This window comes from Cibotium barometz, chromosome 52 (assembly GCF_041138505.1).
Source record: "Cibotium barometz isolate CiBa-2024 chromosome 52, ASM4113850v1, whole genome shotgun sequence".
Classification (NCBI taxonomy): domain Eukaryota; kingdom Viridiplantae; phylum Streptophyta; class Polypodiopsida; order Cyatheales; family Cibotiaceae; genus Cibotium; species Cibotium barometz.
In genome coordinates, this window is record NC_141097.1 from 30,320,310 (window position 1) to 30,337,860 (window position 17,551).

General features: G+C 42.0%; 1 protein-coding gene across 1 annotated transcript; it reads left to right on the forward strand.

Annotated features, from left to right (window-relative positions):
- Positions 1-240: 240 nt before the first annotated feature.
- On the forward strand, positions 241-1,259 carry LOC147609037 (disease resistance response protein 206-like). The gene has a single exon (XM_086788487.1). It carries the CDS (start codon positions 441-443, stop codon positions 1,017-1,019), a length of 579 nt encoding a protein of 192 aa, XP_086644613.1. The 5' UTR covers positions 241-440; the 3' UTR covers positions 1,020-1,259.
- The last annotated feature ends 16,292 nt before the right edge of the window (positions 1,260-17,551 follow it).

Here is a 17,551-nt window from a genome sequence, read left to right on the forward strand (position 1 = left end):
TACCATGCCTTACTCTCTATGTGTGGTGGTGAGTCACTCCACTGGACCTTGCGACCTGCTCCTAATTGGGATATTGCAACAAGTCTTTAGGACCTTTGCAAGCGAATTGTCAAACACATTTGTCTATTATTTAACAAGAGTCTCCCCCACGGCCCGTTAACTGCGCCGATATCTACAAAATGGGGCGTTGACCCCATAAAATCCGCAAGATGGGACGTTTACTAGTGTATTACAAATAGGAGCTTACTCCGCTCCATCAGATCTATCATCCCGCCTTAGGTCTGCTTGTTACCAGGTCATTCATTAGGTCAGGTTCTCATCTGCTCCTCCCATCCGGACGTTAGCACCAACTGAGTCTTAGATATCCCACCTAATAATTTCCCTGCAGCTTGATCAAGCGAGGTACTTTTGTGTGATCACCGCTCCTCCGCTGTATTGAAATGCCCCCTGCAGCTACCAGCAATATGCCCAGCCGCTTGCTCCTTGCAGCATGCCTGTTACTGGCGCTGATCAGCCTCAATGCCACGCCAGCTTCTTGCCACAAGAAGAACATCAAGGCCGGGCCGTCCCGCTACAGATTCTACCTCCACAACACCGTGTACAACCCGATCGTGAATAACACCTACTTCACCTCGGTGTATGGTCCGCTCCCTCCGGGCACCTTCTCCAACCCCTTCAACTTCGGCGTGGTGGCCACCTTCGAGGCCCCCCTCACGCTGGGCGCCTCCAACACCTCGGCGTCGGCCGGGGTGGCGCAGGGCTTCTACGTGCTGGACAGCCAGAAAGGCTACGTGCTCTTCCACACCTTCACGGCCACCATCGACGACGGCACCTACAAGGGCACCCTCACCATCATGGGCCAGATCGACGAGGCCCAGAAAGTGCGCATACTCACCGTCGTTGGCGGCACCGGCGACTTCCTCCTTGCACGCGGCCTCGTCACCAATCGCCTCGTCGAGATCGTGCGGGTCGCCCCTGCCCGATGGGTCCTCTCCTTTGATCTCGACCTCTATTACTAGACCACTTGTTTGCATGATGCATGCCTTCCGCGTTGCTTTTTTTTTTTGGCTATACCAAACATCTGTATTATTTATTTTCAAAAGCAATGCATCCCAACAGCTCCAATTTTTACAAATCACAGCACGAAATAAATACATCACTAAACTTACAAATTGTCATCCAATAAAATGCTCAGTAGACTGTAGGCCTGCTCAGTAGACTGTAGGCCTACTTTTTCTTGAAGGAAGAGTAGAGTACACAAACACGGAAGCCAAATATTTGTAGGCATGCATGTGTTCAAGACTAGTTAAACTTGTATAAAACAAAACTAAGAAGATGAAAAGGAGAATGGGAATGCTCGGTGACGTATTTATTTTTGAACGATAGTGGAGCACATAAGCAATGAAGCCAAATGGACGCATGCATGTGTTCAATAAAACAAAACTACGCTTTGAATTCTATCCTACTTGTCCCTTGTGTGAGGTCATCGCATTATATGACTCCCTTATTGAACTTACAACCTCCTTACTAGCCTCTCATATCTTTAAGCCACTTTAGTAGTTTTTTGGTTCTATTGTCGAAAGAACTCCTTTGGTCATTCCTTATCATTAATCCCAACACACACTAGCTAATATTTCATCATCTATGATGCAAGAGAACAAAATGTGAGTCTCCTTACCTTGGCTAATGTGGAGAAATATCAATATGATCTCAAACAAGAGTTATATACTATATTCTTATGAAAGAGGATATGTGTCACTAATTCTTAGAAGTTTGTACATTTTCATGAAAAATATATATAGTTCTTCATCAAAAAAGAGGTAGATAAGTGTACATTTAGAGAAAGTTCCAACATCTCACTATAGCTAAAATGGAGTGCTCTCTCGAGTTCTAGTAAGTGTGGATCCAACATCATGAGATAGCAGCTTAACAAAAAGTAACGTTCTACTTGGCAAATCGCAACCTCGAGGGGTTCACCTAAAAATATATAAGTATACCACATGCCTTCAAATGAAGGGGTTTTTTTAATTCAAAAATTTAAGATAAATTTACAGAAAAATATTTATAAAAAGGGTTTTTCTAATCGATTTTGGAAGAAAAAAAACCTGTAAGTCCATAAAGAGAAAGGGGTCATTTTAGTCATGAAAATTCACAGGTAATGAGGTTTTTTAAATACCCCTTGAATGCATGTGATACATAAGGTTTCTTAGTAGTGCATCCCCCGAGATCGCAACCAAGCTTGCAAGGCCTCTTAACCGTTATAACATTTCAAATCAATTACGAAACTCCATGCAAGGAAGATAAACTTTGTAATTAATTTGATTTCGCTATACACACACTATTTTTTTCCTACTCAAAGAAATAAAATCATTGAGAAAAAAGTAAGGTGAGTCTTTATTTATTATCTCATTCCTTCATAGGAAAATTTAGTCCATTTGCACATATAGTATCCTATGATTTAAAGGACATAAAATGAGACAAGAGAGTAGAATCTTCCTTAACTATGAGGAGAAGATAGATAGGAAAACATTGGTAATCCACTTTTAAGGTGAGATCATCCTTCTAAGCATTCTTGAAAGTGATATGGAACTTATCCCTCACTATCTTCAATATACATTGCTTGCTTAACAAAAAGTAATGTTAAGCTTCACAAATGGCAACCAGTGTTTCAAATCAATTATGAATTCCATTTCACAAGAGAAACTTCCTCTTTAAAATATTCCCTATGCTTGCTCTACTTTTATATCCAGTCAAAGAAAACAAAAATAAACTCACTAAGGAAAAATTAAGTTTAGTTTCTCGTCCTCATAGTATAGATTCTCCTAAGTTTCTCTGATCTACTAAAGAGAGCTCTTTGTTCCTTGTAATTTCTCTTTTCCTTAAACCCACGAACCTAAAAGGGTTTTGTTTAGGTCCACCTATATATACCTAGCCTCAGTGTGCTTTCCACACACTTTGGGAGCTTTGTATCGTGCATCTCTCTCTTTCTCCTCTCATCAACACCACTACCACTAGCACCGCCACCACCACCACCAGTAGCACTAGTATTTTCACTATGCTAGTTGTTGCCACTCTACTAAGACTTGCAACATGCACTGCCTATGTCAGTTTCCTAGCTGTCTATAGTGTGGGACAATCAGCTATGTCTGCCAAGATCTAGCCTACTCGTCGTCGCTGAAGAGAGAACATCTAAAAGAATTCCTAGATCTAATCCTGTGTGTGTAAGCCCATGGATTACTACACCATGGCCTAAGTGGCAAGTCCATAGATTTCGAAAAAAAAAAAATTGATACAAAGTTTTCCCAAGCATAATAGTGTGCAATAGCAATCAAGAGCATGTTGGTGGAAGTCTCTTACCAAAAATGAAGAGAACTCAAAGAAGATCATAAAATCTTAGAAAATCATAATACATAAGAAAATACATAAGCAATACATGGATAGATGACTACATTTTTGAAATCATGGATATAAAAAGGATTATAATCATAGAGTCGAAGAATAGTATCATATGCATAGATTTATTCAAAGTCTTATGCATAATACCATGCAATAGAGTCTTATGCTAAAGATGTTGATGCATAACACTATGCAAAGAGTCTTATGCACAAGACTATGCATAGATTCCTATGCATAGACTCTTATGCATAGAGTCTTATGCATAAGACTATGCATAGTGTCTTATGCATAGACTATGCAGAGAGTCTTATACATAGAATCTTATGCATAAGTCTATGTATAGTCTTATGCTAAAGACTCTCTCCCTAGTCTTATACATAAGATTATAGTATTGCAAAACACTCAACGCATAAGATTCTTTTGCATACTCTATTGCAAAAGAATCTAATGCAAAAACATATTTTGAAACAAAGTTTTTCTAAGAAATCTAGGGTGCAATAGCAAAGAGCATGCTGGTGGAGGTATCTTCTAAAGAGAGCTCAAGGAAGATTATAAAAAATCTAGGGCGAAATCTAGGGTGCAATAGCAAAGAGCATGCTGGTGCATGCATACAAGGCTTCATTTTAGAAATCATGGATATAAAAAGGAAAACGATCATAGAAGTCAAAGTAGAGATCTATATGTATAAGGGTTATGCATAGACTCTTATGCATGAAACTATGCAAAATACTCATATGCATAAGACTATGCATAGGACTCTGATGCATAGAACTATGCATACGACGACTATGCGTTGCACATTACGCATAAGACTATGCATAGGATCTATGGATAACACTCTTTACATAGTATTATACATAATACTATGCAAAATACTCTTATAAGTGTTTTTTCTTACTCATAGTGGCCTTTTCTTAGTGTGGCACACATAGAGACTATGAGGGAAAAACCTATATGCTTATGTAGAGTCTTATGTATAAGAATATATAACAGGCTCTATCTATAATACTATTTACATGCATCGAGACCATGACAGAAAGACCTATGCATTATAAGACTATCTATGATGTGCATAGAGTCTCTATGCATAAAACTATACAATATACTCTATATATAATACTATTGTATAGACTCTTATGCATAATACTCTCTACGTGCATAGAAACCATGATGGAAAAACCTATGAATAAGACTCTAATGTATAGAATATATGCCTAAGACTATGCCATAAGCTCTATACATAAGATTCTTACATGCATACACTTTATACATAAGATTATGTATAGACTTTGTGGATAACACTATGCAATAGACTCTATGCATAGAGTCATATGCATAATTCTATGTAGAATAAATGCATAAGACTCTATACATAGAGTCTTATGCATAAGACTATGCATATGCATAGAGTTTTTTACATAGACTATTGTGCATAAGACTATGCATAGACTTTTTTACATAGACTACGTAATAGAGTTCATGCTTATATAAGAACATGCATAGAGTCTAGAACAAATAGTAAAAATAAAATAAAATTAATGCTCCCATAGCTCCCAAGGGTGCATTATAAGAAAATATGGTGTGTTTTAGATTATGCATGGTTTTTTACATAGACTCTTATGCAGCATTGACTATATAATAGAGTCGATGCACAATCCCATGCATAGAGTCTAGAACCAATAGTCCATAAATGAATAGAATAAATGCTCCCATAGCACCTGAGGGTGTGTTATAAGAAAGGCTCACCCTTGGAGAGCTTGATTGCTTCCTTTAAAGTTTCAACAAAGACAACCTAGAAATACAGAACCAAAATAAACAAGAAAACATTATCTTATACATGCTAAAACCAAAGAACATAGGTATGCATGATCTCAAGCTCAAAATAAAAACTCCCAAGCACTAGGGGTGCAAAAAAACCAAAGTCGTGATAAGAAAAAGATGATACAAAATATATTGTATCTTATTCGTGGATATATTATAAACTGCTAAAATGCTTGCGGTGTAATGCCAAACCTAAGACGAAAACCCAACAAAACGTAAAAGAAAAACAAACTCAAAATCCCAAAAAGGCCTACCAACTCATAAAAACCCTAATCCTAACATATAGGAAACCCTTACATGCTTACAAGGGAGAGAGAATTGGTGTTTATGGTTGAAAGGGCTTTAATGAGAGAAAAGGGAGAAGAGGAACCTACAAAACTAAAACAATAAAATAAAATGTAAACTTGTAAAACTCAAAAAATCCCTAACTCTAACACATAGGAGACCCTTACCTACTTACAAAAGGGAGAGGATGAGGGAGAGAATGATGAAAGGACCTATGGAGGAGAAGATGTGCTTTTCAAAAATGAAATATTAAAAAGAGAAAAAAACAAAGAACCATTCTTAGATTTATGTTTCTCCGCCATCGATATATCGATGTCTTGATCATCCTCATCAACATCACCATCATCCTCAATGGTAGGGTCATTCTCATGATCATGAGAAATGGCACGCTCATCCTCATTAGCATGATCATCTCTTATTTCTTGATCATCGATCACAACATCTTCATTAGCATGTTCGACATCATTTTCATTGTTGCGTGTTACATCCTCCATATGCTCCATATCAGTGAATGTATCATACATCACTTTGGAATGTGGTGCAATAGGGATGACGTACCACCATTTAATGTCATGCACCATTGGCAGATAGATAACCTACTCAAATACACATACTTCAATAATTAATTAGCATATCAAAAGTCAAGGGGTACGTTGTCGTGCCGTGGCACGTCTATGGTGTGAAACCATGCATGTGAGGCCATTAAATGCAAATCCAGATGCATGGGATTAAGTGCCACAGTGTACATGATGTATATATGCCTTTACGCATTCCGAGGGCTAGCAGAAGTCCCTGTGCCTGTGTACATATGGTGTGCATGGTGTGTGAATAAACTTTGCCCTGAATGCCCAGGTAAATGTACAGAGAGAATGGTTTGGCTGTAAGCATGTATAGGCTTGTCCGGAATATGGTCGGCTGGGGATGATGTAAGCTGTTTGGCAGCTCTGAATGTGTGTGCGTCAAAGAAAATGAGCGGGCATCAGGGATTTAATATTCACGTGATCACAAGATTTTTTGTGATAATAACACATGTGAACAAGTTATTCACATGTTCTCATGTTACCGTTCACAAAATAACAGGTCACTTGCCATTTGGGAACCCCTTAAAAGCTTGGCTACACGTGGGAATAAGCTATTCACGTGTTCTTATGTTACCATCTTGACATGATGGCAGGTCAGTGGCCACCTAAGAAGATTTTTTATGCCCGACAAAGATAATTTTTTTAGGCCCTTGTGAAAGCTTTGTGAATATAACATGTGATCACAAGATTTTTTGTGTTATTAACATATGTTATTAACATGTTCACATGTTTTCATTTACGTCAGTGAAATCCCTGGCGGGCATCGTGGGCTACGTTTGAAGAGGTATGAAGGCATGGGGAGCAAGTAATATTGGTGTGGCCAATGTGCCTTGGACATGGTGTGTAAAGGAAGGGTGGCCATCTTTTTGGCCTTAGGAAGAAATTAAAAAAATATATATATATAATAAACGTGGCCAACCTATAAAAGGGCCTCATGGTTGTTTAGCATGGCTGCCAGCGTAACAGCTAGGGAAGACGCGAGAAGACAAGGCAGTGACCAGCAGGCGGGTTAAAAAAGAGTGTGGCCGCCTTGTTGACGGTAGCCGTGGTCATTCGGCAGAGAAGACAGTGGACGGAACCGCCGAGCCATCGTGTAGAGACTGGGGAGCCTCCCTTGTGAAGAGTAGCGAAGAGGTGTGTGTAGGTGCAAATGTAAAAGAGAGATGGCGGCTGTTGGTGTAGCGATGTGTAGCTAACGGGCCTTGGCAACGCTGACGTGTGGGCTGGCGTTACAGTGTGGTGGGGCTATGCAGCCCTGCTGACAGAGAGAGTCAAAGGGAAGGCTTTGAGGTGAGTAGTGCAGAAGGCGTCAAAGAACAAGTAGAGGCTGGCGTAGGTGAAGCCGACGTGCTGGCGACAAAGAAGGTGTGAGCAGAGGGCGCAACAGGCTCTGGCGTTGACAGTTTAGGCGCAGCCTTTGCAGAAGTGATGAGTGCACAAGAGAGCTGGTGAGGGTGATGGGGTGGTTAGCAGACGCCTCGTAGAGTAGAGGCGCTAGGGAGCGTGGAGCGCACGCATGTGTGGGAGGGTTAGCGAGCAAAGGCAAAATGACTAGCACAGCTACAGCCATACGGGGGCTTCTCAGGTGAGAGCGCAGGCAATAGAGCAGCTGCTGGCGTCAAACGTGAAGGGCTGAGGAGAGAGCCGACGTTGAGAGAAGGAGATGCTGCCGTGCTGCGCGGTGACCATTTGTGTTTGAGTATTCTTGTTTAGCTAGCCTGAGTCTTTAGGGCGGTGGTTATTATTCTCTCATCGTCGTCTTTGAATCCCTCTCATCAAGAAATCTTGATTGCCTTCTTTTGTTGAGAAAGCACTGAGAGAGGAGGGGAAACAAGGGAAACATGTACTTGAGGTCGTGGTGAAACATCCAGGAGAAGTTGTGGGAGAGGATAGGAAGGTAGAGGGTCAAAGAAGTCTGCATTAGATATTGAGAGAGGAGGTTTTGAGAAAGAGTGATTACGCCACTGTGAACGCAAGGAAACAGAGCTCGACCAGATGCTTGTGGACCTTACACTCAAGTGGGTTTTCTTCATACAGCACAAATTCAGTGTTTTTGGAAGTAACAAGTTGGCGGCCTACCCGATTTTCTTTGGATTTCTTGGTGATCTTTAGAAGACTTATATAAAGAGAGTTGAAAGAGGAGGTGAAGTTGCTATCTAAATTTCTTTTGGGGCTTTTCTAAGCTAGCAGCAGATGAAGGTGCAACAATCAAATTAAGGTGGGCCTATCTTAAGGTTTTTGAAGTGTGTTAATTTAAGAGAGGGAACACTTATTTTTCTCAATATTCTACCACTCCATAGATCCCAACATACTTGTGAAGAAAAGTAATATGCTAACCTTGTTAGAATAGCGACTTTGTGTCATTTTTTTCAGGTGTATGGTGTTATTTTGTCATCAAAAAAATAAATAAATTAATTAGAAAAATTACTCTCACAGCCAGAAGTCTCGCACTTCTCCAGCGATACCACCCACGTCACAACAGCTTTGGTGAACCCGACGTGAAACTGCTGGGGTGAGAGTTAGTGGTGAAATACACAGTGCAAGCTATGGCTGAAAATCTTGAGGGACAGGGGGTTCATTTTGACCCCGGGGTTATGCAAATGTTTCAGATGTTTACTATGTATATGCAATAGTAGTAGCAAGCGGCTGAGAGGGGGTAAATTTCCACGACTAAAGCACTGCAGTCAATTGTGAAAAAGGTGGATCAATTTGATGGTAAAGACATCACAAAGTACCTGCGCAATTACACAAAGGAAATGGAGCTAAACAGGGTGACTGAGGAGGATATGGTTCGAAGCTTTGAGCTGGTATGTGTTCCCGAAATCAGAGAGCGCATAAGAGGATTACAGGCAGCACATGGTGGCAGAAACTGGGAGGATTTCAAGCTTGCTTTTTGAAGGATGATTATTTCATGGAGGATTCCGAGCGGGTTACCAAGCGAACTTTCTTGGAGTGGGTTACAAAACCCAAAATTGGAATTTCTGCCACAGAGTTGCTAAGAGAGTTTGAGAAGCGCTATGCCCAGCTGTCAAGGATAGAGCGCACAACCTTAGACAGGGAAAAAATAGAGCTCTTCTTACAAGCAGCAGGGAAAGATCTCCAAGAAAAACTGGAAATTCTCCTTGAGGATAAGGATACAGAGCAGGGGGGCTAAAGAATGATTGGAATGATGTCGAGGATGTGGTCACCATGCAAGCAAAGCGGCAGCGAAGGAGGGATAAAATGGTGATGAGCTCGGCAACTCCTATAACTGTTACCCTTGAGAATCTACCAAAACCTGCTGTTGCAATCCCAAAGGTAGAAGGGCCGATGGATGAGCTTATTAAGGGCATGCGAGACCTAAAACTGAAGATGTCCAGGACTGAGGAAAAAGGGCTACCATTAGGGCAGGCTTCTATGCAAAGGCCTCAAAGCAAAGAAGGGTTTACATTCAGATGTATATGGTGTGATGACCCAGAACATGCGAAGAAAGACTGTGCCAGTTACAAGGAAGCTCTCAGAAACCAACTTGTATTTTTCAAAGATGGAAAAATCCACCTTACAGAGAGACTGGTCTTCCGTTAAGCACAAACTTTGGGAAAGGAGGGATGAAAAAGCTGGTTGAGGATATGGCTGCTAGCCATGCCATCTCTATGGTTGAGGCAGCAACCTATGGGTTAAAGGCCGGTCATTCAAAGCAGGAATTTGAGAAGGATGAAGACTATGAGAATGAAGATTTTTGGCCATCAACAATGGAGCTAATTGCATCAAAGAAGGTGTCTAAGCAGGCTTTGCATGACGCAGGAGACTATACGTCTTGAGACTGGCTGGGAAGAACCTGTGGATTCTCTATCTGTTCATGCCTATATTGCAAAATGCTAGAATAATGAGGCACAGGTTGAGGAAAAGCGTAAGAGGGAAAATGAGGAAGGAGAGGCATCAAAAAGGGTCACTCGTGGTAGTGGAAAGAAGGACCCTGGGCCATCACATGTGCCTCCGCCACATAACCAGCCTCCACAGGAAGTATCAATGGAAGAAGCACCAGCAAAGATGAAGCATGAGAAGGAGAAGGGTAAAGGGAAAAGCCCGCTCTACAAGCTCCAATCTGATATTGAAGCCGCAACGGATCTCAAAAAGGTGCTAGAAGAAAGGATTCTAAACAGTAGGGTGGAATTTACATTAGGGGAAGTCTTGGGGATTGCAAAGAAAGATTTCCATGATGAGATAATTGATATTATACGAAGGAAAAGGCAGTCCATAATTGAATCTATTCCATCACAGGGGGAGACAAACACTTCCAAGACTCATGGAGTATAGGTACAGCAAAAGGAAGAGAGAGATAATGTGGTGGAATGCAGTCACTCTACTGGAGGGGCACGACAAGTGCGCTTTGTGGATGAGGGTGATGAAAAAGAAGTTCTTGCAAAAAGTCATTGCTCCAGGAACCATTGGTCAAGGGCCACCACAGAAACCCTTGTCAAGATAGGAGACTTGGAAGAGCCGCATGTCGCTCTAATCGACCATGGGTCTGAAATAAATCTTATGGCTAAAAACCTCTACAACAAATGTAAGTGGCCAATGGATGTAGATCACGGGTGGATGATTAAGGCGGCTAATAACTCATGTGGAGAGCTCTATGCAGCCTGTCTAAATGTAAGGATAACTATAGGGGATGTGAAAGATGATCAGAACTTATTTGTCCAGGAGATGTCATCGTATCCCCTCATCCTTGGGCAACCCTATATTACAGCTGTGAGGATGGAGACAAAAGTCTTGGATGATGGCTCAGCATATGCAAGAATAAGGAGCAAAGATGGCAAGAAAGCTATTCAGTTCTTGACAGCTTGCATTAACCATGAAAGGAACCGCAAGTCTCTTCGAGAACAGTCACTCCTAAAGATAAACAAAGAATTTATGAACTACAGGGAGATGAGGGATTTTGGCCAGGTGCCATTGTAAAGCGGGATTGCAATGGTACAAGGGGCAATGAGTTCTCACAGGACTCAATCAATGTAAATAACTTTTCAGCAAACTTTCAGAGATTCTCTAGCTATGGGTCAATAGTTTTTGTAAAAAGCAAGGATTTGAAGCGTGGTATGCGTCGATATGTACAAAATGTACAAAAAAGTCTTGAGCAGTGTGGTCTTTTGGAGAAAAATGAGTTTATTTCAGGTGTGCTTGATGAGGTGTCATTTGTGGATACTATGGGTGAGCTTTTTGCCATGGAAAGTGCATGCTTACAGGGTTGGAATGAGATGGTAAAAGTGTCATCTATGGGGATGTATGATATAATCCGGGAATTTGAGGAAATGGAATGTAAAAACATGTATTGTGAGATGGATGCTCGTGTTGATACAAAGTATAAAACGGTTACAAAGAAGGTGAAACCAGTTGCCTTGCCCCCACCAGAAAGCAAGGAGAAGATAGATGAAGCCTCTATGCAACCGAATCTCAGAGATTCGAAGAAAATTGGGCATAAGTTTACACATGAAACCCTAAAAGAGCTGAAGATCAGTGACAAGGATTTCCTGTTACCAGTTGAAAAGGAATGCTTTGAGGAGATGCTTGTAAAACATGGGAAGGCCTTTGCTTTTCAGCCGCATGAGATAGACTGTGTTGATCCAAGCGTAATAGTGCCAATGGTGATCTTCACTGTTCCACATGTGCCCTGGAACCTGCGAGACCGATTCCAGTACCAAAAGCTCTCTTGCCAAAGATGATGGAATTACTAAAAGAAAAGATCAGGATGGGAATTTTGGAGCCATCATGCGCTCCATACTCCAACAGATTGTTTACCGTGCCAAAGAAAAATGGAGCATTGCGCTTCATTCAAGATATGCAACCTGTAAACAAGGTCACAATCAGGAATGTGGGAGCAGGTCTGATTGTGGACGAGTTTGCAGAAGCATTTGCAGGGAAAGCTATATACTCTATGGGTGATCTGTATTCGGGATATGATCAGTTCCAGCTGGATATACAAAGCAGGGACATGACCACAATGAAAACTCCTTTGGGTTTGGTAAGGATGTGCACCTTACCCACAGGGAGCCACCAACTCAGTGGCACATATGATGAATGGAATGAATAAAGTCTTACGAGACTTCATACCACAAATAACTATGCCTTTTCTGGATGATGTGCCCATAAAAGGCTATGATGAAAAAGATAAAGATGGGGATTTGGATTCGAAAGGGTGCCGCAAGTTTGTGGCAAATCATATAAAAGATTGTGATAAAATTCTATCCAGGCTTGAAGAGGTGAATCTTACTTTGTCTGGATTGAAATCAGTGTTTGGGATTGGTGAAGTACTAATCGTGGGGCATCTTTGTAGTACTAATGGGCGCAGACCTTGTCCAGCCAAGATAGATGTGATACAAAGAATGAAAGAGATATGCATTAATGTTACAGAGGTGAGGAGATTTCTTGGTGCATGTGTCTTTTATGTTATATGGATCCCACATTATGCACATGTAGCAGATCCTCTCTACCAAGTTTTGAGGAAAAATCAGAGATTTTTATGGAGTGCTGCACATATTAAAGCTATGCGGAAGCTGAAATGTCTGCTCCAATCATCACCTACTCTAAGGAAGGTAGATTATGAGTGTGGCAGGTGATTGTAACAGTTGATACTAGTCCTACTGGGATAGGATGGGCAGTAGGGCAAGATGATGAGGATGATCACAGGTATGTAATCAGGTTTGGAGCAAAGGTACTAAGCATTTGCCAACGGAATTATCCGCAGATCAAGAGGGAGTTATGGGGAGTAGTCACTGCCTTAAAATGTGAAAAAGAATATCTCATTGGGCCATCTATGCTTGTGGAAACTGACTGCTTGCCACTCCTTGGGATGATTGCAAGCTGCACCACTCCAGATATCGCTATGCTCAGGTGGATTGCCTATATCAAGTCACTAAATCCCGAGTTTGAGCATATTGCAGGGAAGGATAACCCAGTTGCAGATATGCTATCAAGAGCTAGGTATGAAGATGAAGAAGGGATGATTAGTGACATTGATGATGTAGGCACAAAGTTCTATACTACTGCACATGCAAAAGGGGACCATGCTTGCTTATCAAATGCACTTGAGTCTTTTACTGAGGAAATGTATGAAGGAGATTGGTTACTTATTAGCCAATACTTGAGTACCTGGACAAGGCAGGAAAATTGGTCTGACTTAGAATTCAAGAGGATCCGCAAAAAGGCATATGGGTATTTTCTAAAGAATGGATACCTGTGGAAGCATCCTAAGCAGAGGAATGCTATGCCATAGAGAGTTATATGTGATAAAGAGACTCAAGGAAAGCTCATAAAAGAATTCCATGAGAGTCTCTGGGCTGGACATCGAAGTGTGTGGGCCACCTTTACCAAAATAAAGGAAAGATATTAGTGGAAAGGAATGTACAAGGATGTATCCCAATATGTGGAAACATGCATGGTATGTGAAATGTACTCGAATGTGCGACATCGTGATGGCTTGAAACCAACCTACCCACCTGCCATGCACTACAAATGGGTAGTGGATCTAGTTACAATGCCCTTAGGAATCTGGCAGATGCGGTACGTAGTACTTGCAAGAGAAGACCTGACAAATTAGGTGGAAGGGCGTGCTCTTAGAACAAAGAGCACGGAAACAGTATGCAAATTTCTCTTGGAGGATGTGATTTGCCGATATGGTTGTGTTGGGAAAATAACAGCTAACAGGGGTGAGCTAGATGCTGAAGAAGCAAGGGAATTCTTTTCCAGAATTGGCATCAAATTGGCCCTAACATGTGCTTACAACCCTGAGGGCAATGGTAAAAGCGAGCGAGGACATCCTCCAATCATTAAAGCTTTGGCTAAGGCATGCAGAGGAAGAATGCGGGAGTGGCCAAGGCTACTACCATATGCTTTATGGGCTGACCGTACAACTCATAGCTCAGTGAGACAGGATACATGCCTGCAGAATTAATGTATGGTCAGAAGCTGGTAATGCCAGTTGAAAAAGTAGTCCCAACTTGGAATGTATTACCTTGGGTGGAAGAATTGAACAGGGAAGACCTCCTTGCATTGCGAATGAGGCAGTTGAAGAGAAGGCCTGAAGATGTAGAGCTTGCTAAAGCTTGTTTGAAAGATGCAAGGTTGAAAAATAAAGAAAGATTTGATAGAAGACACAGACTCCGGCCAAAACCCATTGAAGAAGGTGATTGGGTCCTAATGTATGATAGCAGTCTTGACAACCAGTTTACTGTGCAAAGGAAGTTTGCAAAAAGATGGTTTGGCCCTTACATTGTCAAGCATGTGCATGGAAATGCCAGTATACCCTGTGTGAGCTTGATGGAACATAGATAAAGAATCTTGTAGCAGGCAAAAGGATCAAGATGTTTAAAAGAAGGCATGACAGTGATTCTTTTGATTCGCAGGAGACTCAAGATGAGAGGCTTGATAGTGATAGCATGGATATGGTTGAAGAGGAAGAGGATGATCTTCCTGGTAATGTAGAAGATGAAGATGGCATTCAGATATATGTGGATCTTGATGATGACTTGCCACATACCGGAGGATGTGCAGGTTTAGAGGGGGTGGATGTCGTGCCGTGGCACGTCTATGGTGTGAAACCATGCATGTGAGGCCATTAAATGCAAATCCAGATGCATGGGATTAAGTGCCACAGTGTACATGATGTATATATGCCTTTACGCATTCCGAGGGCTAGCAGAAGTCCCTGTGCCTGTGTACATATGGTGTGCGTGGTGTGAATAAACTTTGCCCTGAATGCCCAGGCAAATGTACAGAGAGAATGGTTTGGCTGTAAGCATGTACAGGCTTGTCCGGAATATGGTCGGCTAGGGATGATGTCAGCTGTTTGGCAGCTCTGAATGTGTGTGCGTTAAAGAAAATGAGCGGGCATCGTGGGCTGTGTTTGAAGAGGTATGAAGGCATGGGGAGCAATTAATATTGGCGTGGCCAATGTGCCTTGGACATGGTGTGGAAAGGAAGGGTGGCCATCTTTTTGGCCTTAGGAAGAAATTAAAAATATATATATATATATATATAATAAACGTGGCCAACCTATAAAAGGGCCACATGGTTGTTTAGCATGGCTGCCAGCGAAACAGCTAGGGAAGACACGAGAAGACAAGGCGCTGACGAGCTGGCGGGTTAAAAAAGAGTGTGGCCGCCTTGTTGAGGATAGCCCTAATCATTCGGCAGAGAAGACAGTGGACGGAACCGCCGGGCCGTCGTGTAGAGACTGGGGAGCCTCCCTTGTGAAGAGCAGCGAAGAGGTGTGTGCAGCTACAAATGTAAAAGAGAGATGGCAGCTGTTGGTGTAGCGATGTGCAGCTGACAGGCCTTGGCAACGCTGACGTGTGGGCTGGCGTTACAGTGTGGTGGGGCTATGCAGCCCAGCTGCTGCGGACAGAGAGAGTCGAAGGGAAGGCTTTGAGGTGAGTAGCGCAGAAGGCGTCAAAGAACAAGTAGAAGCTGGCGTAGGTGAAGCCGACGTGCTGGTGACGGGTGCTGGTGAGACAGAGAAGGTGTGAGCAAAGAGCGCAACGGGCTCTGGCGTTGACAGTTTAGGCACAGCCTTTGCAGAAGTGATGAGTGCACAAGAGAGCTGGTGAGGGTGATGGGGTGGTTAGCAGATGCCTCGTAGAGTAGAGGCGCTAGGGAGCGTGGAGCACACGCATGTGTGGGAGGGTTAGCGAGCAAAGGCAAAATGACTGGCGTAGCTACAGCCATATGGGGGCTTCTCAGGTGAGAGCATAGGCAATAGAGAAGCTCCTGGCATCAAACGTGAAGGGCTGAGGACAGAGCCGACGTTGAGAGAAGGAGCTGCTGTGCCGTGCTGCGCGGTGACCATCTGTGTTTGAGTATTCTTGTTTAGCTAGCCTGTCTTTACGGCGGTGGTTATTATTCTCTCATCATAGTCTTCGAATCCCTCTCATCAAGAAATCTTGATTGCCTTCTTTTGCTAAGATAGCACTGAGAGAGGAGGGGAAACAAGGGAAACATGTACTTGAGGTCGTGGTGAAACATCCAGGAGAAGTTGTGGGAGAGGATAGGAAGGTAGAGGGTCAAAGAAGTCTGCATTAGATATTGAGGGAGGAGGTTTTGAGAAAGAGTGATTACGCCACTGTGAACGCAGGAAACAGAGCTCGACCAGATGCTTGTGGACCTTACACTCAAGTGGTTTTTCTTCATACAGCACAAATTCAGTGTTTTTGGAAGTAACAAGTTGGCGGCCTACCCGATTTTCTTTGGATTTCTTGGTGATATTTAGAAGACTTATATAAAGAGAGTTGAAAGACGAGGTGAAGCTGCTATCTAAATTTCTTTTGGGGCTTTTCTAAGCAAGCAGATGAAGGTGCAACAATCAAATTAAGGTGGGCCTATCTTAAGGTTTTTGAAGTGTGTTAATTTAAGAGAGGGAACACTTATTTTTCTCAATATTCTACCACTCCATAGAACCCAACATACTTGTGAAGAAAAGTAATATGCTAACCTTGTCAGAATAGCGACTTTGTGTCATTTTTTTCAGGTGTATGGTGTTATTTTGTCATCAAAAAAAATAAAAATAAAAATAAAAAATACTCTCATAGCCAGAAGTCTCGCACTTCCCCAGCGATACCGCCCACGTCACGACAACGCGAGCTTAGATATATATGTACATGAAACACATTAGTAAAAAAATGCATACCTGCTCACATTGTTGTGGCAATACGAGCCTATCTTTCTTTGTTTGCCAAAACTTTGTAGAGTCAATAGTTACATAGCCACTTGCATGGCATTTTATTGTTGCATTAGGCCCTTTTTCCACCACGTTTATTTGCCATTTGACATCCAAAACATACACAAAGAAGCGACAAAAGTCAAGCCTAAATATGTTTTGGATTGTGCCACAATAATCATCCATTTTTCCATTAGCTCCCTCAAAGCTACTAATGACACCGCAATCTTGTGTATTCCTCTTTTCATCAATTCTTTGTGTTCGAAAATGCTTGCCTTCACACCATATAGCATTGAACATAGTGCACTGGACAAAAATAGAAGCAATATTTTTGTAAGCAATGTGAATAAATATTAAAAGCAAATCACTTACAACTAATGCAAAACATTAGTTCTATGTACCTTTAACATGCATCCTCGTGCATACATTAGGAAGTGAATGGGGTCTTCTTGGGCCCTTTAATTTGCCCAAGCCTAATCAAGGTGATTAAGGAATAGCCAAATGGGGGGTTGCCATGTGGACTGAAATGTTGGGTTTGTAAGAGAGGTGTAAGAGTGGTCAAAGGGTGCACTTTTTCTCCCAAAAATAGGGGAGGCAATTTTACAATTTTCGGACCTCCATAACTTCTACATACAAGCTCCGATTTGAGCGGAGATTATAGATCCGTGATCTACGCATCAAGAGCTTTCCATAGATATGTTACATGATATGGTTTTGTCCATATTTTAAATTCCATTTTCTCCCCAAAATTCAAATTCGAATAAAGTAGCCATTTTGAAGC